At 35.1% G+C, this 23,775-nt stretch overlaps 1 protein-coding gene across 1 annotated transcript in view; it reads right to left on the bottom strand.

Annotated features, from left to right (window-relative positions):
- The window catches only part of LOC111142998 (dihydropyrimidine dehydrogenase), an 828,681-nt gene that overhangs the window by 152,100 nt on the left and 652,806 nt on the right, over positions 1 to 23,775 (bottom strand). Inside the window, exon 19 of the mRNA XM_022496386.1 lies at positions 2,129 to 2,271. Within this exon, the coding sequence (XP_022352094.1) occupies positions 2,129 to 2,271 (143 nt within the window). The remainder of the gene's footprint in view (positions 1 to 2,128; positions 2,272 to 23,775) is intronic.

Here is a 23,775-nt window from a genome sequence, read left to right on the forward strand (position 1 = left end):
AATGTGGGGCTCAATCCTAGGACCCTGGTATCATGACCTGAGCTGAAGTCAGACGCTTAACCAATGAGCCACCTAAGCACCATCACAAACCTTCAATTTGTAAAAAATGCAATATCTATAAAGTGCAATAAAGTGAAGTATGATAAAACTACTTCACTCTCAGGTAGGTGTGTAAAGACTATCTGTAGCAGCAGCTAAAAGCAATACTTGTTAGTCTTAACAATCTTCACCCCCATGTGCGACCTGTCAAAAATCACATGTTGGGAAATGAGCAAGCATCTTTTCTGGGACCTATTCACAACCCACTCATATCTTCCAGTCCCTACATTTCTCCTTGTTCATGAATGTAAATTCAGGTGATTTTCAAGCCTAGACTTATCCTCATATTTTTCTTGAAGTTGTTGTTCCTTGTTCTTTATTCCTTCCTTCCTGATGTCTCAAGATACTTTCTTTAACATTTCCTTTCTAAGGAACTTCCTTTAGCCATTCTTTTAGTTCTGGTCTCCTGGCAACAAATTCTTCTTGCTTTTCTTCAGTCAAGAATGTGTTGCTTTCTCCTTCATTCCTGAAGGATACAGGGTTCTGGGTTGATAGTTCTTTTCCTTCAACAATTGAAAAATATTGTCCCACTTCCTGGACTTTTACACTTTCTGGTGAGAAATCTATTTCCATTAAAACTGTTTGCTCCCTCCAGGTAAAATGTGTGGTTTTTGTTTTTGTTTTTTTCCTTGCTTCCAAGGTCCTTTTTTATCTTTAGTTTTCAGAAGTTTGACTATGATGTGTTTTGGTATGGATTTATTTTTTTTTTTAAGACTTTATTTATTTATTTGGTGGAGAGAAAGTAAGTAAGAGAAAGAGAGCACAAGCAGGGTGAGTGGCAGGCAGAAGGAAAGGGAGAAGCAGTCTCCCCACTGAGCGGGGAGCCCCATGTGGGGCTCAATCTCAAGCCCCTAGTATCATGACCTGAGCTGAAGACAGAAGCTTAACCTACTAAGTCAACTGGGTGCCCCAGTATGGATTTCTTTAGATATATCATATTTGAGGTTCATTCAACTTCTTAAATCTATAGGATTTTGCTCTTTTGCAAAAAAGTTGGGAAGTTTTCAAACATTATTTCTTTGTCATCTTCTCCTTCTGTGACCTCTCCTCTGAATGTTTGAGCTTTTGTTATAGTTTCACAGTTCTCTGAAGCTCTGCTCATTTTTTCAGTCTTTTTCCTCTGTGTTGTTCAGATTGGTTAATTCCTATTGCTCTGTCTTCTACTTCACTGATTCTTTCTTCTGTTTTCTCCATTCTGTTGTTGAGCCCATTAACTGAGTTTTAAATTTCAGTTATTATAATTTTCATTGAAATATTCCATTTGGAGGTAACAGTCTAGTCATCATATGAAAAAGTTTATCCCTGGGTCAAGTCAGGCCATCAAAATCTGCATATCTGGCCTCAGAGAAATGTTTATGCTATAATGTGCCAAGGCAATGTATTGGGCCTTTGCTGAGTAACATAATAACAAGCAAGTATATAAGTAATAAGTAAAGATTATCGGTAGGAATGCTATTAAGAGTATAATGTACTATATCTCAAAGTATCCCTTTATGACAGTAATGGAAGAATATCTCTCAGCTCTGTATCACAAGAAGTTGAATAATCAATTTATATTTATATTTCAAAAGCTATGAAACCAATAATTTCCTTGCTTTGACTGCTAGGAAGTTCAGAGTCAAATTTGGTAATCCCTCCAGTACATTATGGCATAGGTTTTGTGTATTGGCCTTACCCACGACTTCATTTTATTTTTCAAACAAAATTTTACTTTTACCCAGATGTCTTCATGTATTTGTTTTTCTTCCCAGTTCTACAGTATGCATTTTGTTATCTAATTTCATTTCTTTTGGAAACAGGGAGGTAAGCAAATATATTTTTACAAGATAGAAGGCTTGTAAGCCCTAACTAGGACAGAAAATAAACTTCAAGTATGTTCTTGACTCATAATAGGAACTTAATGAGAGCTGCCATTTTAATCCCACACTGTCTCTTTCTCAGGAGACCCTACAAGAATATATTTGTTGTCACATAATTTACACTAGATGTATTAGATGGAGCTTTTTGAAGGGGAAAATACAGGTACTACCTGGAGGACCGAGGCTCCGCTGTGGAGAAATTGAAGACCACTTTCAGCTGAGTCAATTCCACCAGTGGCCAAAATGGGAAATCCAGGCAAAGCACGAGCAATAGAGGTCACAGCTCTCAAAGCAATAGGTCTGATTGCTGTGCCTACAGAAAATGAGAATAATCAATGGTTAGCATATTGACCATTTAAACATACTGCCTTATAATCATTATATGCAATGGTGTGCTATACTAGACAAAAGTCAATTTTCTTTATTGTTACTTAAGATATGTGTGTGTGTGTGTGTGTGTGTGTGAGATACATATACATTGCCATGTTTTAAAGTATGTTAATTTGTAAATGGATGTGTATTTAAAGAATTTTGATGCTATTATTGCAAGCAAACGTGTTACGCAAGTGGATATAGCAACTTCAGAACTCCTGCATAAAATACATACATAATACAATTTGATATACAGTAATGTGTAAAAGATTATATGGAACGCTCAAGCATCTGTTTTAAAAAGAACAAGGAACAGCAGATTTTGAAAAAGAAAAACAATCACATACAGTGCATAAATAGACATACAGCTCTGTTATGTTTCCACTAAGTATAAAGCAGCTGGTGTGAATAGAGATACTGTGAAAACAAGCAAGGTGCTGATGAACTTACAGATTCCATATTGCTTTTTACATGCATTACTTGCAATTTGATGAAATATAGTGAGCCTAATCGAATTTTTCATACATTAGGTTTCCACCAAGGTAAGGACAATTTACTCGAATTCAGTAATTAAAGAGTATGTGCTTAATTTTTATACTTCACTCAACCAGGCATTACAAATATATTATTCCCTAATCATAATGAAAACTTCGTAGATGGACAGAACATTTGGGGGTCATTTTTAAAATGATTATATTGTATTAAAGATGCTTTCAACTCTCAAGGGTTAACATATCCAAAGTAAATTAATGCTTTCATCACACTGGAATATAATTTGGTATTTCTGGTGCAGATTCATTAGTCATTGTTCTTTAAAGGTATTTTCTGAACTAAAAATAGTTCTATTTGTGCAAGAACTTGACATTGCCTCAAAAACACAAATAAGCAACTGGTAAAATCAGCCTCATGTGGTGAGTACTTTAATCATTACCTCTACCACCACAAGCATCTTCAAGACCAGCATTATCAATGTGTATTTATGGGAGGACTCACCCTGAGGAAGCACAAAGAATTTTCCTTAAAATTAGTGGATTTCTTTTTTCTTGTTCATATCCATTTCCGATGATATTAAATTTATGTGTAACTCTTGCTTTTGCATTTAACACCAAAAATGTTTGTGGAAATATCTGTTCCTATTGCTCCCACATCTTAAAATCTTCCTCTAGATATTAATGTTTCTTAGTCAAGAATGTTAAAGGCTGACACTTCAGAATTCCATAATGGACACTGAAATACAAGGCAGTAAGTTAGGGTGAATTAGAAACTGAACATCAAGATCCTATTTCTACTTCAAAGTGTTTATCTGTGACTTCTTCATCTGTCTGATAAGGTAGAGAAGGTAAAAGACAGAAGAATGCATAACAAGAATGTACACCCACACCAACACCCACATACACATTTAAATGTACAAATCTTTAGCTGTACTAAAAAGAAATCTGAGTAAGAATAAAAGTTAAAGAAAAGCATTTTAAAGGACATCTGTAATTTAAATAAATCTTTTAGATTGACACATATCTATTTGCATAATATAATAGATATGTTCAATACATACTAAGCTGATGGCTTCTTTATATACATGTTACTTTGAAGTGGTAAACACTGGGATTCCTTTTTTTTTTTTTTTTTTTTTCTTATTTAGTTGACCCTAGAGAGTTAAGGAAATTTGAGCTAAGCAGATAAATAATTTATTTCTAACTGCACTGTTAGAAGACTATCATTAATACTAAGGAAAAAAATTTCAAAGTGGTACACAGGGATTTGGCCACATATTCCAATTGATATTAATGGACATCAAATGGCAAAATCCCAGAACACAGCTTTGAAAATTTAACCAGTTACATTTAAAGGGCAACATTATTACACAGGTGTTAAAAAACACCAGCAAATCCTCAGTGGCATTTGAAGATGTTCAATTAGGTCAATAAGACATTTTCTATTTCATATTTTTCTTTCTTTCCTAAAACTTTCTAATCTACCTAATGAACATGAAAACCTTTCAAACTAATAAAGGTATCTTCTTAAAAATTAAGAGTAATTATGTTCTCTCAGGAAATGTGATCCAAAATGAAGAAATGTGTCCTTCTGTTACTGGGTTATAGTAAATTCAGTTTTTATTTCCATTATAAATTCCATTTGATTAGTTTTCTTTGTGACTCAACTGGTTTAATGTAATTATAATCTACCTGTTCTCAGAGAGCATTTTTACGGGTAATAGGTTTTAGAAATGACTTTTATCTACCATGAAAGGTTTCTGGAAGGAAATCTTTTGAAAGTATATAAAAGGATCTTTCTAAATTGTTAAATAGAAATTTCTTTTTAGTTTTAAAATTACAGGGATGAAGAAATAATAGGTTCAAGATAAAAATAAAAGTTTCAGTATAAGTAAAACACATATATCTATACTATACAGAGTTGTACACATGTCAATTAAAACACATAAATATTTCCAGGATCACAGCAGCTATCAGATAAGGACTTTTTACGATTTTGTCACTGCTATAGTAATTAACGATTTTAGACCAAAGACCAGGGAGGAAGAAGCCAGTTTGAGAGGCTTAAGGCATTGAATATGGACTCCATCTATAAGAAATGACAAGGTTTAAAATCAAGAAATTGAAATCCTATAAGCTTAAGTGAACTCACAGGCAACATGCAATTTAAATTAAGCCCTCATCCACATGGAATGGCCAGATGAGCCTGTTGCCTAATGGGAAATTCAGTTATATCAAGCCATTCTGTTCCAGCTGTGTGGAATGCTCCAATCAAGGTCAAGCCATTCTGAATTCCCAAATTTCAAAACAAGCTGAAGTTTTGAACAACCAACCAACCAACCAAACAAACAAACAAAAAACGAACTGCAGTCCCAACAATGCTACCAAGAGTCTGATTGGTTCGAAAGCAGCCTACTAGAAAAGCTGGTAGACTAGACTGAACTGTAACTTTTGACATCTAATCAGTCTAGGCCTTCCTTAGGGTCACAACTTAAAATGCCAATCAATATGCTGAAGTCATAGATCTTCTCTGAGAAACTTCACAGAACATTTTTGGATTGATTCCTATTCTAGAAGAAAAAATTTTGTAAGTCAGAGATTTTTTAATTAAAAGTTAATCAATCTGATTTGGATGAGGTTTTTTTCCTAAGAAGATGATAGCATCACTTGCCAATATCACTGCAACAATTTTTAAATGCTACCATTAACAATAGTGTTATGTACTGATATGTAAATATTAAGGTATTATGACTTAATCAGTTTCCTTATGCAGGCCTCATTTGTCCATTCATCTGTCCATCTGTCTATCTGAGAAATGTCTATTAAGCACCTGTACCTTTAAAAAAAAATTGTACTAAAGCTGAAAATCTTTCAAGAATGATCCCATTTAATCAATTTGTGTCCCAACCACCTTGTTACCAATGCAGATACCCAAAATACTAAATCCTATGATTTCAGAAGGTGGTTTTAAGGCAAATAATATGAATCCAATTATTTATTCTGTATAGATGTTCCATTAGGAAAAATTCATAGTCATTTAAACATATACATTTTATAAATACTATTAATATGAATTTTAGAAAGAAAGCAATTGGACAGCATCAGAGACACAACAGGGCCAACAGCTTAGGTTAAAATTCTAGCTCCACTACCAGCAAGCTGTGTGACTTTGTGAAAATTTCTTAATTTCATGTACCTCCATTTTTTTCAACATTAAAAGAATAAAATTACAATCACAACTTCACAGGGTTTTTTTTTTTTTTTTGAAGATTAAATGATTTAATATATATAAAGGGCTAGCACAGGATAAAAACTATACAGGTGTTTGCTATTCTGATCTGTACTATCCATAAGGACAATTGATTTCAGGAGGAGCATTTATTCAGTTTACTTTGACAGTGCCTGTTGTGTTTCTGCTGTGTATTTAGTAATGCTATTAAACCATTTTTTTTAAATAGAGAAAAAAAAGCATGATGCCTCTGATGGTAGAACTCGATATCCCCTGAAACCTTACGAGGACCACACATCCATCGTCCTTTCCCCCTCTCCTAACAGCTCTCATTCAGCAGTGTCATAACGTTGTTGATAAGATTACTTTCACTGACTCCAAAGGCAAAAATCTCAGAGGCAAAAATCAATATATTTAAAAAAAATTCTTTTTTTTGAGAATCCAAAGGTCCAAGCACTAAACCAATATACAGGATTTTAATGACAGCTTCAGAACTCAAGTTTATTGGTGAAAAGGAGGTAGAGCTTTACTCTGCATGACTAAATCCTTGAAGAGAAAGGAATTTTTAATGGGCAAGACAGTGTGGAACATATGCTAATTTTGGATAACTGGAATTTTGAATAATTGAGTTTAATTCTGTTTGTTTTTTCCCTAATCATTTGACTCCTAGGACAGCGACTATTGCACAATTAATTGTTAGAGCTAAGTCCACAATAAACTCCCTGATAATAGCCCTAGCTGGCAATAAGAGAGAAAGTGGGTTATAATACTCACTCGTGCTCACTGTGTATACAAAAAGAAAATGTAGTTTTAATTTGCTTACATTAATTAAAATATAAGGAATTAAGTAGATAATAAATTCATTAGAAATTGAACTTTGCCTACCTAATTGTTAATAATTTTAACATCATCGAGAAGAAAGAAAATATTAACAAATCAAGAATTTCAAGGATTTAGGAGTTGAGAAACTGATTTTATAAAATACTAAAATACACCTAAGTCAAGCACCAAAAAATTTATGCTTTACTAAAACAAGCTTAATATGTTAATGAACCTAATATACTGATAAATATGTGAAACATAGCTAGTTAAAAATACAGCTTTACACATGGATTAAAGCCCTCTGAGAAAATTAGCATAATTCAACCAGAAATTGAAGTACTAAAAGGATCCAGGGTTATATGTAGAGATATGAAATTTAAAGAGGAGAAATGGGGGAAAGAAAATCAATTGTTTTATGTTGTTTTTATTTTACTTTTATTGGAAAAAATGAAATTTATCTTAGGAAAGTGTTTTAATTTTAGTTGACTATTTCAAGAATTTTTCCTAAGTCTTTATATCTTTGTGGCTATATTTATTTTCTTCATAACATATTCAGTACGTTCATAGTCAATTCACATTCAGTCACTTGGTACCTAGCATGTGCCAAGCATTTTATCTTAAAGCGAAAGAATTAAGATAATTCATCAAAGAGGGGGCCGTTTTCCTTTCTGAAAGTATCAGCTGCTGGTAGTGGGAGGATTAGGAGCACCCGTTCAGCGGGTAACTTCCACGCACCAGACCTGAGGTTGAGGACTCATACAGATTGTGCAATGTAACCCTCACGATGCTGTGAAGGTAGATGCTGTCATCTCTATTTCGTATATGAAGAAAGGGAAGCTCAAACTGAATAAATAAACTGTTTGATGTCACACAGTTTAAAAGGGATAGACTGAAATCAAACACCAAGTCTCTATGACATGAAAGGCTATACTCTTCAGCTGTTACTGAGAAATGACAGTGCAGCATTTATGAAGAGGATCATCTTCATATTGTCTTTGCCCAAGAAAATCAGTATCAGTATGGCCGATGGCCTAGTGCTAAGAGCATAGGTCCTAACGTCCAACCAATGAGGTGTAAGTCTCAGCTCGCTTACTTGAAATAAGTATGACTTTGAGCAAACTCCTTAACTTCCTAAAGCATCCGTTTTCCCTATCTGTGAAACAGGGTCATTAATAACAATATCAGAGCAAACAGGAGAATTAAATGATAGAATTCACCAAAAACATTTGGCATACTGCCTGGTTTCTAGTATACATAGGCTAATATTACTGTCAAAGCTAGAGAAAACAAAGCAGAAAAATAAACATTCAGCTACAAACATGTGGGGATAAACACTTAATACTTAAGGGGTATTAATTAACCTCTTAGATCTCAAATTTGGAGATTTGCTTGTAATTCATATGTCATTTCATTTGTAAAAAAATACTTTGAGTCTATGATTATAAATGCATGTATTTGTGTAAACGAATCTTTATTAGATTTATATGGCAATGGCAATATCTAAATGTATATGTCTTTTGATCCAGAAACTCCAGTTTGAGGAATCCATTCCATTAGTACATAGACACAAAGTTACATGTACAAAGATCTTCCTTGAAGTATTTCTTTTCATAGCAAAATAGTGAAAACAACATAAATGATCACCAACAGTTTATGCTATTAAATATAGTTCATCTACATACAATATCCTAGAAATTATTATAAAAGATTTTATTTCTTTCAAAGCACAAGCAAGGGGGAGGGGCCAAGGGAGAGGGAGAAGCAGAGGAACCTGCTCTCGATCCCAGGACCCTGGGATCATGACCGGAGCAGAAGGCAGATGCTTAACCAACTGAGCCACCCAGGCACCCAATATCCTAGAACATTTTTAAAACTAACATGGATAGGGCACCTGGATTGCTCAGTCGGTTTAGTGTCCAACTCTTGGTTTCAGTTCAGGTCATGATCTCATGGGATGGTGGGATCAAAGCACTCCCTCACACACGCATCAGTCTCTACACTGAGAGGGAAGTCTACTTGATTCTCTCCCTATGCCTATCTTCTCCCATTCTCTCTCATAAATTAAATCTTTAAAAAAAAAAAAAACAAATAAATAGAAAAAAGGAAAACTAACATGGAAGTATCTCTAGTACAAAATGCTGAAATGTTAATAACAAGTAGCAAAATAATATATATGATGTGGTCCCATTTTTGGTTAAAAAAAGTATGATTACATTTAGTATGTGGCATGTAAATGCATAGAATGTTGAGTTTTAAACTATTAACAGTTATCTCTGGGGATGGTGCTGAAGAAGTCTCAGGTTTGATATCTAAACTTCCATATTTGATTCCTTTAGATAAAAAGCGTTTATAATTTACTTCTGCAATAAAAAGTGACTAGTTTTTACAATGCTCCAAAAAGTTACAATAGAGAAATAGGCACTATTAGATTTTCTGTTGTGCAACTTTTATAGAGAGGATGTGCAATGATTCTATACTTTGCATATTCAAGAGAGTACATTTAGTCCTTTATCCAACATTTAAGCAAAATATTAACAAATTCAGAATATATCCAGAACATAATGATCTCTCCCTGCCTACACATACACACACAAACACACACACACCATAGTGCATGAAATGGCTGAAAGGAATCCCAATAGTTGTCTTTAAATATTGAAGGTAACCATAGAGAAAAGGTTTCATCTATGCTTTTCTTAAAAGATAACTAGAACTAATGGTTAAGCACACATTAATGTTTTTTTTTTTAATTTTATCTATTTATTTGACAGAGAGAGACACAGTGAGAGAGGAAACACAAGCAGGGGGAGTGGGAGAGGGAGAAGCAGGCTTCCCACTGAGCAGGGAGCCCCCCCGGTGGGGCTCAATCCCAGGATCCTGGGATCATGATCTGAGCCACAGGCAGATGCTTAACCAACTGAGCCACGCAGGCATCCCTTCTTCCTTATTTTAAATGTTTGGATCTGAATTAAGTTACAGAAAGAGTAGTTACTGATTTTGTAGCTCATAAAGATATATTGTCCAAGTATGAGAAAACTAAGAATATTAGCATTATATTAAATGTTGGCTAGGAATTAGAGTCAAGCTTTCTTGGGTAGTAACTCATTGTTATAACTAGAGCGACCATATGACCTAGTTTGCCCGGAAAAGTCCCAGTTTATTATACCTGTATTTATTTGTAATTACCTGATGTAATTATAAGTAGCATCTTCTTTCAGTTTAAAAGTATCTCAGTTTGGATGATTATATTATATGCATGAATTACAGCACAAAGCTAATTATGAAAGCAAAGTGAAATTGATTTAGACTAAAACCATAACCTATGAAGAATTCAGAAACTGACTAAAAGAATGGCATGAAGAGATAAATGTCTTTAAATCTGTTACTAGAGGGAAAAATATATGGCATTCATACGTGATAGCTAGGCATAATTAGTCTATATGTTCTTTCTATTTTCAACCTGTAGGTGGCCACCACAAGCTACACTTATTAAACAACTCATTAGTAGCATTTTCAATACTGTCATCTTCAGATAATTAGCAATTTATTTAAATAACCAATTTCTGTAGAAATAATTGCCATGAAATGCCCTGAACCTACTTTTTTATAAACTATAATAAAAGTGTTAAGATAATCCCTGACATTTGCAAATGCCATTAGTTCACCTTTCCTTTTGATAGTCCTATGGCATTATGTTTAAACAATTACCTGATAACACAGCAGTTTAATGAAACAGTACAGTAAGCACATTCTTCAATATGGCCAGTGAGGACATTCAGATTTAGAAAAAAATCCAGTGTGCAGACATGTTTACACAAAGAAGAGACACACAGCCAAAAGAAAAAACGTTAATGAAATGAGTACATTATTGGTATTTCCAACTTGGTTTAGTTTTCACAATAGATGCTGCAACATATGCACTCTTTTTGGAAATAAGAATGGAGAGTTCTGTAAATTGATTCATGTAATGGGTGCGTGTAAATTAAAATCATATGAATCTATGAGTAAAATACACTCATCATATTATTTGTTCAGTAACCTCCATACAGGAGAAAACAAGCAGGGAATTTTTCTTACTTTCATTTTAAAATGTTTAAGTATGTTTTTGCTTACAAAATGGTGCAAATTTTCAAAGCTGACATATCATGAAAAACTGCAAATGGTTTTTTAGATCTCAGCTGGTATTTAACATTTAAAATGGGCCAGAGTTCTTCCTTGCAATTCAGCTCTCTATTCCACTAAGAGGGGGCAGACAATGTTTCTGAGTTGCCAGTGACAAAACTCTTTGAGGCTTTCATAATTTTTAAGCTGTTGCCTTTCATATGATAAAACGGAATTAGAATTCAAAGCCAAAGGTGATATCATTTTATGGCTAAAACGAAATAATCTGAGAGTCTAATGAGTACTAGTTGCTACATTATTCATACATTATGTATATCCTCACAGTAAGTCACAGAGGCATTATCCCCATTGTACAGATGAGGAAATTCAGGCTCAAAGAGGCTAAATTGTATGAGGCAGGGGCGTGTGGTAAAATAATGTATTACAACAATAAAACAATCAGGATGTAATAGGACCGTAAAATTCAATGCTACATTTGAATTTGAGGGCTTTTCTTTATTTCCAAATTACCATATGCCTCAGTCCTTCCCAAATAAGTACTTCTGGCTATGCTTTTAGCATATAAATATAATGAGTTTACCTACAAATACAAATATATGGACTATTTTTAGAAATACACATATTTCCTTAGCCAAGAAATTCAGAACCATGATAGATTTGGTGAACATGGTGAATAAACATTTCTCATGGAATTCTGCCTATGGGATGTGCAGGGCAAATGTTATCATACCAGATAAAAATCTCCCCAGTCTATGTCTATTCAAAATGGTTATCTGAGGGGGAGGAAGAGGAAAAGAAAGATTATAATGACAACGATGATAACGCTGATGACCAGAACTACATTTTACCCATGGAGAATCTAGAATCATTCCGAAGTGGGCATTTTTCCAAAGACATTTAAAAAAAAAAAAAAAAGTTTCTGCATCCACTAAGATCATATTATTTCTTTCTTTGGAAATCCATGAATTCTTTTCTCTCTGAAATTCTGTACTCTTTTCACTCTGTGGGTGGTTCCCTGGCCAGGGTGTCCATGGTAGCACTTGCCTTACTGTAAAACCTTTGCTTTCATTCTCGGGAATACATTCTCTTTTCACTTGACAATGAATTACATGTGTAAATCTCTGTGCCCTGTGATCAGGCTGCATTCCTCAGAGTCTGCTGAAACCCAGGCTATACAGCAGGCAATAAGGTTTTGTTCTCTTCAAAGGTAGTAATGTGGACAAAGACATCTCCAGCTGGACCCTATCTGAACCCTGAGAACCAATGCTTTCTATGAACTGCCTGGGCACTTTGCAAAGGAGGGGCTCTGCCCATTCATATTTGCTCTACTGGTTAGTAATTGCTCCCTTAATTACTCAACAATAAAATTTCTTCCTAAATTTCAATAGGACAAAAAATGAGAAATCACTTTCAGTCAAAATTATTTATCATAACCAGTTGCAAAAAAGCAGCAAGAGAGGTGCCTCCTCTCAGTGAGCGTATGAGGCTGAGCAGAGGAGATAAAAACATGGTCGATATCCTCGTCCTGATTGTGGGGGGCAGAAGAGTCATAGGACAGGATGAGCCAAAGACTAACTAAAGAGGTCCAGGAAGGCTTTATGGCAGACGCAGGACTTCAACTGGGCTCCTGAAAGATGGTCTGGGAGGGTCTGGGGTTGAGAACTAGGCTATTTCAAACCTGGCAGGAGTTGGGGACAAGGTGAGCAAAGTTGAAGATATACTCCTGAACAAATCAGGTTCATGAAACACATTAATAGCAAAACTAAAGTGGCCTTGCAGTTTGGGAAATGGTATACAAAGCATTTAGATAGGGAGAGGGGTTGCCTGGTGAACGGAGGGAACAGCCCTTCCCTCACCCCCTAGCTATAACCACAATACTTGCTTTTAAAAAGGCTTTTTAAAATACTGATATGGCGTAAGGAAAAAAAAAGAGGGGTTTGAATTTCAACAGTGTCTTGAACAAAAGATATTATAGTATGAACTAAGTCTAGATTTATTTTATTGTTAATAAAAAAATTTATTAGGGAAAACTAAGAAGAATATAAACTCTATGTACATGTCCCTGGCTATAGCCTTTCTATAGATTATAAGGACCTTTCTAGTTTGATTAAAAAAGTAATAGGGTTTTTATCTGTCAGAGGAGACAAGGGTTAGAACTAAAATAGTAAGATTTCCTTTTCACGGTGTAGAGAACTCATGTAATGAAAAAGAATACAAGTTCTACTCCATTTTACACTCAACAAGTGCTGCCAGTCATGTAATTTGCATTATCATCGATGCATTTATACTTTTAATAAACATCACAGATATTGTAGGAATCTGTAGCATGTATAAAATAGACTGCATGATCAAGCAATAAGGAAAGGGAAAAGATTTTAACACTACATTACTTCAGATAAGATCTCCCAAAGTATTCCCTAAAGGAGCTCTCATGGGCCCCTACATCATGAGGACATGCCTCAGTCTGGAAACCTCTTGTAGCATGTCATACAGCTGCTCATTCCTTCTCAAGATGTGCATATCAGTGTGGCCCCTGGGACCCTTGATATTTTGGGGCTTTGAATGGTAAATCAGGACACTCCTCAGGCAAATGAGTGGTTAGAAACCAGTCTCTATGTGGGTAACTATGGAGTAAGAAAGCACTTTTAATGGACCTAAATAAAACCAGGTAAAATCAAGTCATCTGTATAAAGCAGGTAACACAGTGACAAGAACATACCAAGTGCTTAATACAGATTCTAAAAACAATAAAAATATAATGAGAACAACAAGAACAACTTTATGTAATAAATTCAATAACTGAAATGAAATGGACAAATTCCAAGCAAAACACAACTAACCACACTGACAACAAAACCCAGAAAATCAAAATAAAAAATAGCCCCGTAACTCTTACAGAAATTGAATTCATAATAAAAAAAAGCATTTTTATCAAACAAACTGCAGGCCTAGATGGCTTCACTGGTATATTCTACCAAATTCAAGGAAGAAATAATACCAGTCTTATATAAACTTGCAGAAGATAGGAGGAACAAATCCCAACTCATTTTACGAGGCTAGCATGATCCTGATACCAAAACCTGACAAATATACTAAAAGAAAATAACATTATTGGCCAATATCCTTCACTAACATAGAACCAAATATCTTTAATAAAATATTAAAAAAATGAGTATAGCAATATAAAAAAGGAGCAAAGCATTGTGATCAAACGGAGTTTATCCCAGGAATGGGAGGATGGCTTAACATTTGGAAATCAATTAATGTAATTTGCCATATTAACATTAAATAAAAGAAAAAAAAAGTGAAGAAACATGTTAGCATTTCAAAAGACTGCAGAAAGTGCACTTAAGAAAATTCAAAATCTATCCATGATGAATACTCTCAGCAAACAGGAATAAAAGAGATCAATCTCTGACAAAGGGTATCTAATCAAAAGTGTAGAGCTAACATCATGCTTGTTAGTTGACCATTATCTTTCTCTGTATACTTTATATACTACCTATGTACTATGTGCTCTTATCTTTGTCTATACACTAGCATGAGTAGTCAGAAAATTAAAATTTAACTTTACAATGGCACAAAAAAGTAACAAATAAGAATGAAGCTGTGAAAGATATGCAACATCTCTACACCAAAAACTATAAAATATTTCTGAGAAAAATCAAAGATGTTTAAGAAAAAGAAGAGATACATTCATAGGCTGGAAGGTCCAATGTTGTTAAGATGTAAAATTTCTCCAAATTGATCTACAGAGTCAACAAAACCCAAATCACATTTCCAGTAAGCTTTATATGAGGAAACTAAGCTGACTGTAAAATTTATATGGAAATACAAACAACCTAGAATAAACCAAAACAATCATGAAAAAGAAAACAGAATTCAAGGACACTTTTACACATCAGGACTTGCTATAAATCTACAGTATCGAGACAATAGTTTAAGAATATAGAACAGGATGAAGTTCAGAAATAGTCCACACATATATAAAGGTCAATTGATTTTTAACCAAGTTACCAAGTCAGTTGAGTGGGGGAAAGAAAAGTCATTTTAACAAATGGTGCTAGGATAGATATTTGTAAGAAGAAAAAAAATCTTGACTGCCACGTCACTTCATACAAAAAATTTTCTTTTTAAGATTCAAGCTGGATTGAAAATCTAAATGTGAAACCCAAAACTATAAAGTTCCTAAGGAAATAAAAAATAGGACACTATCTTTGTAAACTTGAGTTAGGCAATGATTTCTTGGAAAGGACATTAAAAGCACTAACTAAAATTTTTTAAAAAATTGATAAACTGGACTTTATCAAAAATCAATAAAGAAGCCAAAGTCTAGGAAAATACTATATTTATACACATTTATTTGAGAAAGAACTCATATCTAAAATGTATAAAGAACTCCTATAAAACAATAATTACAAGATGAATAACTCAATTCAAATGGGCAAAACTTGAGCAGAAATTTCAAAAAAGGCAACATACAAAGGGGCAATGAGTACATGAAAAGGCACACCATCTCACAGCCATTAGAAAAATCAAGAAAACTGGAGCACTTGGAGGCTCTGTAAGTTGAGCATCTGCCTTTGGCTCAGGTCATGATCCCAGGGATTGGTTTTTGGGACCGTCTTGGGATGAGCCCAGGTAGGAAAACCTGCTCAGTGGGGAGTCTGTTTCTTCCTCTGCCCCACTCCCACACACACTTGTGCTCTCTCTCTCCTTCTCTCTCTCTCCTTCTCTCTCTCTCAAATAAATAAATATAATCTTTAAAAGAAATCAAGAAGACTGATAAAACCAAACACTGACAAGGATGTGGGAAAAGTGGAACTTTCATACATTGTCGATAAGAGCATAAATTATAAAAACACTGTGGATAATTGTTGGAAAATTTCTTTAAAAATTCAGCATATATCTAGCCTATGATTCAGCAAATTCATTCCTAGATTTTCATTCAGGAGGAACGAAAACAAGGCTAAAAAATTGTATGCACAAGAATGTTCACAGCACCCTTACTTTATAGTAGCCTCAAACTAGAAACCATCCAGAGGTTCATCAATAGAGAGTGGAAATACAGCTTTTGGTCAGTTAATTTAATGAAAACTACCAGCAATATAAAAGACTCACTAACTGGTACCTACAACAATACAGATGGATAAAAACAAAACAAAACAAAACAAAACAAAACAACTATGTTGAACAAATGAAGCCAAATGCACGGGTATGTGTATGCCCACGTATTCAAGATCTTGTTTCAGATGGTAGTTACTACAGATGTATACAATTTTCAGAGCTATTTTAGACAAACACTTAATACCTACGCATTGTATTATATGTAAAAATATACTTCTTTCGAGAAATTTAAAAATATGTAAATACATGTAAGAAGTAGCAAAAAAAAAGTCCATGACAAAAGTGAGCATTTCCTATTTGGATCCACTTCTAAGAAATCTCTGAATGATCAGATCATTCAAAGGTTCAGATTATAAAATATGAGAGCACTTTCCCATTTACAGATATAAGCTAAACCTGTGAGAAAGTGAATCTTGTATTTTAAAGGGAAATAGGACTAAAGATCATCATCTGCAATACCTCATAGAAGTCATTTATGGTGGTGTTGGCCTTTCCAATGTTTGTAATTTCCATGAAATTTTCTTGAGAGCAATGCTTTAAAAGAAGCCACATGTATCACATGCAAGGATGTACACACACACACGCGCGCGCGCACACACACACACACACACAGAGTCAAGGATAAATCACTATTTGTTAAGAATAGGACACATGGAGTAATAAAAAAAAAAATGATGCAAATATAAAGACAGGTATCGCAGCTAGACTACAGATCTCAATCACAACTCCTGAATTAGGCAGGCATGCTAAGCACCACTCTGTAGAAAAGCAAAGCTCCAGGAAGCCACAAAGGCAGTTTGGCCCTTTGCTGACTGTTGTACTAAGTAAGACCCCAGAGCATTTCAAAAATGTCATCGACTGGGGCGCCTGAGTGGCTCAGTGGGTTAAGCCGCTGCCTTTGGCTCAGGTCATGATCTCAGAGTCCTGGGATCGGGTCCCGCATCGGGCTCTCTGCTCAGTGGGGAGCCTGCTTCCTCCTCTCTCTCTCTGCCTGCCTCTCAGCCTACTTGTGATCTCTGTCAAATAAATAAATAAAATCTTTAAAAAAAAAAAAGAAAAAAAAAATGTCATCGACTGATCACAAATATTGTTAACACATAATGGGAGTTTCTGTTTCTGCACTTTATGCCCAAATTGCTATTTGAGTATATCTTTACCTCTCCAAAACAAGAAAGCAAGCACTCGAGGGTGTTATTCCTATTAAAACCTTGTAATCATAAACTTATCTTCCCAACTGAATCCTTAAAAAGTATTTGGCTTATATTTTACGTCGTCTGTGATGGGTTTGCAATGAAATATCCTCTCTCTATTTGCTACTTTTCCAATCTTTTATCTTTTCTGATGAAATTTCAAGCTCTTGTCAAATCGAGGTCGTTACTTTGTCGATTGGCATGGATATTTAGGCTGAATTGGCAAGAGTGCAACCCCGGATGATTCAACTCCTTGCCAAATGGCATTTAGCTAACTTCTGCATGCATGAAAAGGAGACAGCCTATTATCAGGACCGACTTGGTGGAAAAAGGATATACAGTCAGTATGTAATGCACATATCTAAGCAGAAATGTGATGCATATGTTTTTCCTCATTCATAGACGCTCATTCAATTTATATTGTTGCCATAAGTGTTTCATCATCCAAATGCTTAAATTGTGCATAATGATTCCAAATAGCATTGGGCCATTCAGAATTGAGCACTGGGCTTCGCAGATGTGCTAAATTCAGTTACAGAGGCATGACTAGAACATGGTTTCCATGCCTCAAGGGGATAGATTTTTTTAGTAACCTTTGCCAGAACTGCTATATACTGTTTTCTCAACAGAGCTCGGAGACTCTTTGTAATTGTGTAGAAGCTGACAGAAATCATATTAGACTATACCAGTCTTTCAAATCTTTTCAAGTATATCTGCAACGGGTGTAAATCGGGCGAGCAGTCACAATGTATATCTTTTTTCTAACACTAATATTTGTTTTACCCTAGGCAATAAGAATGAAGGTGTGAGAAATGGCCTGCTCACAAGCAGTAAGTGGCTTTAAAAAAAGGTCTCCTGTTTACATTCTAGAAGATCATTTATTTACAAACTCCAGAATACAAATCATAAGACTCCCAGAGTTCTTATGTGCTAGACGCGGAATTGTTATAGCGCAGCTCTTGAAATTTGAAATTTAAAAATGGCAAGGTATTAAAAAGTTTCAGGAAAAATGAAATATGTCCCATATCTAGCACAAACTGAACTAGAGAAACATATTTGTGATTGCCAAAAAGGGCTAGCACTCTAAAGACTGTAGGCAAACAAAATGCTAACAAGTTTAATTATTCACAATGGCACATTTATGGAGAGTATAATGTTGCAATCAATAATTACAAGTCCACACAAACAGCATTGTAATAATTCTACAAGGCGTGTTCAGAAGTGAAATAATTTGGAATTTGAGATCAATAGCATTTATAGACATTGGAAAATGTCAAATGGAAAATGGAAAATGAATGCCAGTATTTGTATTCTTTCTAGAGCATTCTTACTACCCAGATTTTAATTATTCCTTAAAAGATTTGCTAGTACCTGAAAGCAAAAGCTAACATTTGCCCTCTCATGTCTCAATTAACTCTTTCAACAGATTTAGGTTTGTCAGAGATCCGCTTTATTTATTTATTTATTTCCAGTTTCAAGGTTTTATTTAAATTCCAGTTAGTTAATATACAATACAATGTAAGTTTCAGGAGTAGAATTTGGTGATTCATCACTTACATACAACACCCAGGAGGGAGCTGCTTTATATACAGGAAATGACAAGTCTTCCTGTGAACTAATGCTTTTCTCAACTCTGCCCTTTAGTCAATGTGCCTTCCTCTGGCTTCTTCCCTCTCATTAGTTCCCTCCACTTCCTGTCAGTCTTTATTAGCCTTCAAACTAAAGGTTTTGGCATAGATACTTCCTACCACATCATACTACTCTGTAACTTCTTAAAATACTTCTCATAATTAAAAATAGGAGAAATTGGGTGAGGGGTATGTGGAAACTCTATGTACTATTCTTTTGACTTTTTTATAAATCTAAAATCATTCCAAAACAAAAGGTTTATTTAAAAAAATTACTCTTTATACCACATTTGGATTCTTCCTGTTTTTATGAGAATATCCATTTGTCTATATTATTTAAAAACATTATATTAAAAATATTATATAAACACAGTAAAAAACTTGTGAATATTAATAGTTTTTTCAACATAGCATTTATTTTTATTTTTTTATTTTTTTTAAAGATTTTATTTATTTATTTGACAGATGGAGATCACAAGTAGGCAGAGAGGCAGGCAGAGAGAGAGGGAAGCAGGCTCCCTGCTGAGCAGAGAGCCCGACTCGGGCTCCATCCCAGGACCCTGAGATCATGACCTGAGAGGAAGGCAGTGGCTTAACCCACTGAGCCACCCAGGCACCCCTATAGTTATTTTTTATTAATTGTCATTTCTTATTAAGAAATAATAGCAAATATAATAGCTATATTTTATTGAACTGCCTAACATGTGCACAGAAATCTATTAAGGTTTTTACTTATTTCATTTAAATCTCATAAAAATCCCCAAAGCTATTACTTTCAATGTCAAAAATGGCAAAATATCTTGCCTTTGTATTAGGAACTGGAAGACTTTAGATGTGTCCACTCAATGAGTGCTGCTTTTCACACTACCTTGCTTCAAAAAGTTAGTATGTATTTCTGTTCATACGAATACAGTTCCAGGCACTGTACTAAGTTATAGATTTGTAAGAGTGCTCAAAAACAGCCTTGTAAACAAGCTATTATGAGTCCTAAAAAGTAAAGATCCTGCTACTTTCTAGTGAAAGTTGTTCTAGTTATGAAAGCATTTATTTCACTGTCAGCTCTAGTCTTTGCTGACATTTCTTCAGGTTTTGGGGAGAAAAAGATGTATTTAACCATTTCTCTATTAATGGAGTGATGTCCACTCACCTTATGTTTTACCAAATTACCTATCAACTGAAAAGGAAAGAGCAGAAAATTTAATTTCGGGTTACTCCAGAAATAATGGCAACCAGGCTGTTTTGGCAGTCAAAGGGTTTAAAATCTAGATTAGATAGATGGATATATTTACATATTCACTTTTACATTAAACAGAGTAGATGACACATCCCTGTATAAAACCAATTATTTAAACACTTCAAGTGCAAAGTGTTAAAATAAATGGCTCATGACTTATGAAGTGTTAAAATAAACGTTTATTTCAATACCATACATGTCATAACCCATTTATTTCAATGCTTTCTACTTCAGAAGGCTCACTCAGACAAAAAGGAAGGATTCCATTTGCTAAGATTATGTCAAGAGGCCAAGACACAGAGGATAAAATAGAAGTTGTGATGCTAGAGTACTTGGTTTGGGGAGACTGGATCAGAAGGTATGATGGGGAGGTTGAGGCTTCACACCTGGTGAAAGCTCTGTGGCTGTGGTAAGCTCCTCTTCCACACCACCTACTGTGGCTCTGTTTAGACATCACCATTATCTTAACCAACTCTAAGGCGTCAGGGCATACCTGAGCATCAAACTGCAAATGAAATGTACTGGTTGGGGTATTTCTACAAAGAAAACATACATTTTATCTTATGTCTCCATTTATGTGAAAAGCCTGATGTAACCCAAACTCATTAGGAAACAAAAGCTTCCAAGAATAAAGTCCAAGTTTCACAAGCACAATGAGTGCATATGCTTACACAGCACTTCTTACACACTTAGCTCTGTTCTAAGTGCTGTACAAACATTAATGAATTAAATCCCCAAAACAACTGAGAGAGGTAGGTACTCTTATTTCTGCCATTTTTTTCCAGATGAGAAAACTGACGTATAGGATGCCTGAGTAACTTGTGCAAGGGGAACTGGTAAGTAGTGGCACCAGGATTTTAACCAAAGCAGTTAGCCCGAGTCTCCACAGTTCCTCCCTGTGCTAGGCTGCAGCCTTTTAGAAATAGAATAGCAGACTATTTTGTCATGGACTCTAGAAGTTATGTCAAGTTGAGAAGTTGTCAAATTCCTCACTTCATTTTCCAGGCAGGATCAGCCCAAATGGGTGAAAATTTCTTTCCTTTGTAAACAAAATCACCAAATAAAAAGTGTTAGTAATGCTTCTACATGAAATTAGTATTGACCAATTGCAAATGACAGTTGATTATGCATTCTTTCACTTTTGCCTATTTTAAGATTTTATTTTCCTAAAAAGGTTGAATGTTCACAATTAAAATGAGAATGTTTAATACTGACTAAATTCTCTCCAGAGTGTCCCTGTGGCCTTCTGACAAAAATTCTGGTAAATGTTTCCATTTTCAAGAAAACCCAGTAGCAGTCTACTTGATATTCCAAAGCTCTTTCTGGGGTCTCTTTTATGAGATCACTATTTCCATCCACCACGGCTCTACCTTCATGACCTAATCACCTACCAAAGGCCCCACCTACAAATACCACAACACTGGGTGTTGGGATCTCAATATACAAATTTCGGGAGGACACAAACATTCAATCCAATAACAGCAACCAACCCTTTTGGTAATCTCAAGGCCAAAAGCTGTTAAAGAGTAGGAGACTGAGGCTACTCTGACATATGAAGAACATACTTTTAACATATTATAACGAAAAGGAAAACTCTGAGATAATTAATTATAGGGATATTTGGCATTTCAAAAGAGGAAAATGAAGTGTGGCAAAATTGTTAAATGTACTAAACAAAAAAGAGGCACAGAATTTTTTCAAGTAATAAGTTGGATAATATTAAAATATGTACTCATAGAATTATAAAATTTCTGTATCTGATATTTTGTTATTGGAATATAAATTACTTCAAACAATATAATTTTGATAATTATCATATATCACCTATATTAAATAAATGAGATCTATCTTTTATCTTCTATCTATCTTCTAATAAATGAGACCTGAGATTTAAGGATTATTATTAAGAGTGAAGTTTCATATATATATATATATACATATATATTTATATTTACTATGAGTATGAATATTTTTCTAGCTTCTTTTCAATTTAAGGGAAGTTCTATACAATCAATTGGAAAATAAAATTTGAATTAATGAATTTAATCTCTACATTTAATGTATTCAAGTATTTTCATCTATTAAATCAATAGGCATTTATTAAATGCTAACTATAAAGCAGCTACTATGTTTAGAGGTAGTGATATAATTTATTGTAATACCTGCTAATGGCTTCAATAAAACCTAGGCAAGTGACCATCACAGCTCAGAGGAAGGTGCAAGATACTTTTTAGTTGGGTCATCTTTAACAGAAGATGATGAGATAAGTCTTAAAGGATAAACAGCATTTTAGAAGGCAGGGATAGGAATCACAGAACTGTATGAGCAAAAGAAAAAAGATCGGGAAATAACTGGAAAATCAGGTGTGTAACAAGGCCTAAAAGTAAAGGACAAATTAGGAAAGACAAGAAGGGGACAATTCTGGGTAGAAAGTATGGCAGGTAACTTTGTGACCCACATCTCATTCTACTTTTGCCCCAGAACATCTGCTGGCACAGCAAGGACCTACTAGGCCTAGGCAAGTATAAGGTCTCGGACTAAGCCAAGACTGCAGAGATAAGAAATGAGGTTAAAAGGTTCACGCACATTCAGAGCTAGATTCAACAGAAACTTGTCATTAGTTAGATGTGCAGAGTAAGAGGGTGGGAGGTATCAAGAAGGCTCAGAGGTTAATGTCATTAACTATAATGATTTTTAAAGTTTGTAGAGGATAATACATTTGACTTTGGGCAAGCACCTGAGGTTATCTAGGTGGAAAATAGCTGAGCTACTTAAGAACATAGAATATAGCCCATTATTTACATTTAGCTTTGCCGAACATAGTGTCCTGTATAACTGGTATTCTGTAAATGTCTTATTTATGTACAATAGCCTAGATCTGAAAAGGTTGAGACAGTGTTGACTACTGGAAAGTGCCTGCTAAAATGCTGTCCAACTGAAAAAACCACGTAGGGCCTTCAAGAGTCATAAAACCTTGGTATAAATTCTGCTTTCCTCTTTTAATAGCAACTGCGAGCTGGATTTTACTCACTCTAAAAATAAAGCTAAGGGGAGGAGGAGTCAAGATGGCGGAGAAGTAGCAGGCTGAGACCACTTCAGGTAGCGGGAGATCAGCTAGATAGCTTATCTAAAGATTGCAAACACCTACAAATCCAACGGGAGATCGAAGAGAAGAAGAACAGCAACTCTGGAAACAGAAAATCAACCACTTTCTGAAAGGTAGGACTGGCGGAGAAGTGAATCCAAAGCGACGGGAAGATAGACCGCGAGGGGAGGGGCCGGCTCCCGGCAAGCGGGGGAGCAACGGAGCACAAAATCAGGACTTTTAAAAGTCTGTTCCGCTGAGGGACATCGCTCCAGAGGCTTAACCAGGATGAAGCCCGTGCGGGGTCAGCGTGGCCTCAGGTCCCGCAGGGTCACAGAAGGATCGGGGGTGTCTGAGTGTCACAGAGCTTACAGGTATTAGAACGGGGAAACCGGCTACAGAGACAGAGCCGAGGAGTGAGCTCTAAGCTCGGGGTTACATTGAACTGGTCGCAGGCTCTGTCAGCTCGGAGCGCGGCTGGAGACCAGGCAGACGGGAGTAATTGGGCGCTGTTCTC

Source organism: Enhydra lutris, unplaced genomic scaffold, assembly GCF_002288905.1.
Source record: "Enhydra lutris kenyoni isolate GAN:26980312 unplaced genomic scaffold, ASM228890v2 scaffoldscaffold9, whole genome shotgun sequence".
Classification (NCBI taxonomy): Eukaryota; Metazoa; Chordata; class Mammalia; order Carnivora; family Mustelidae; genus Enhydra; species Enhydra lutris.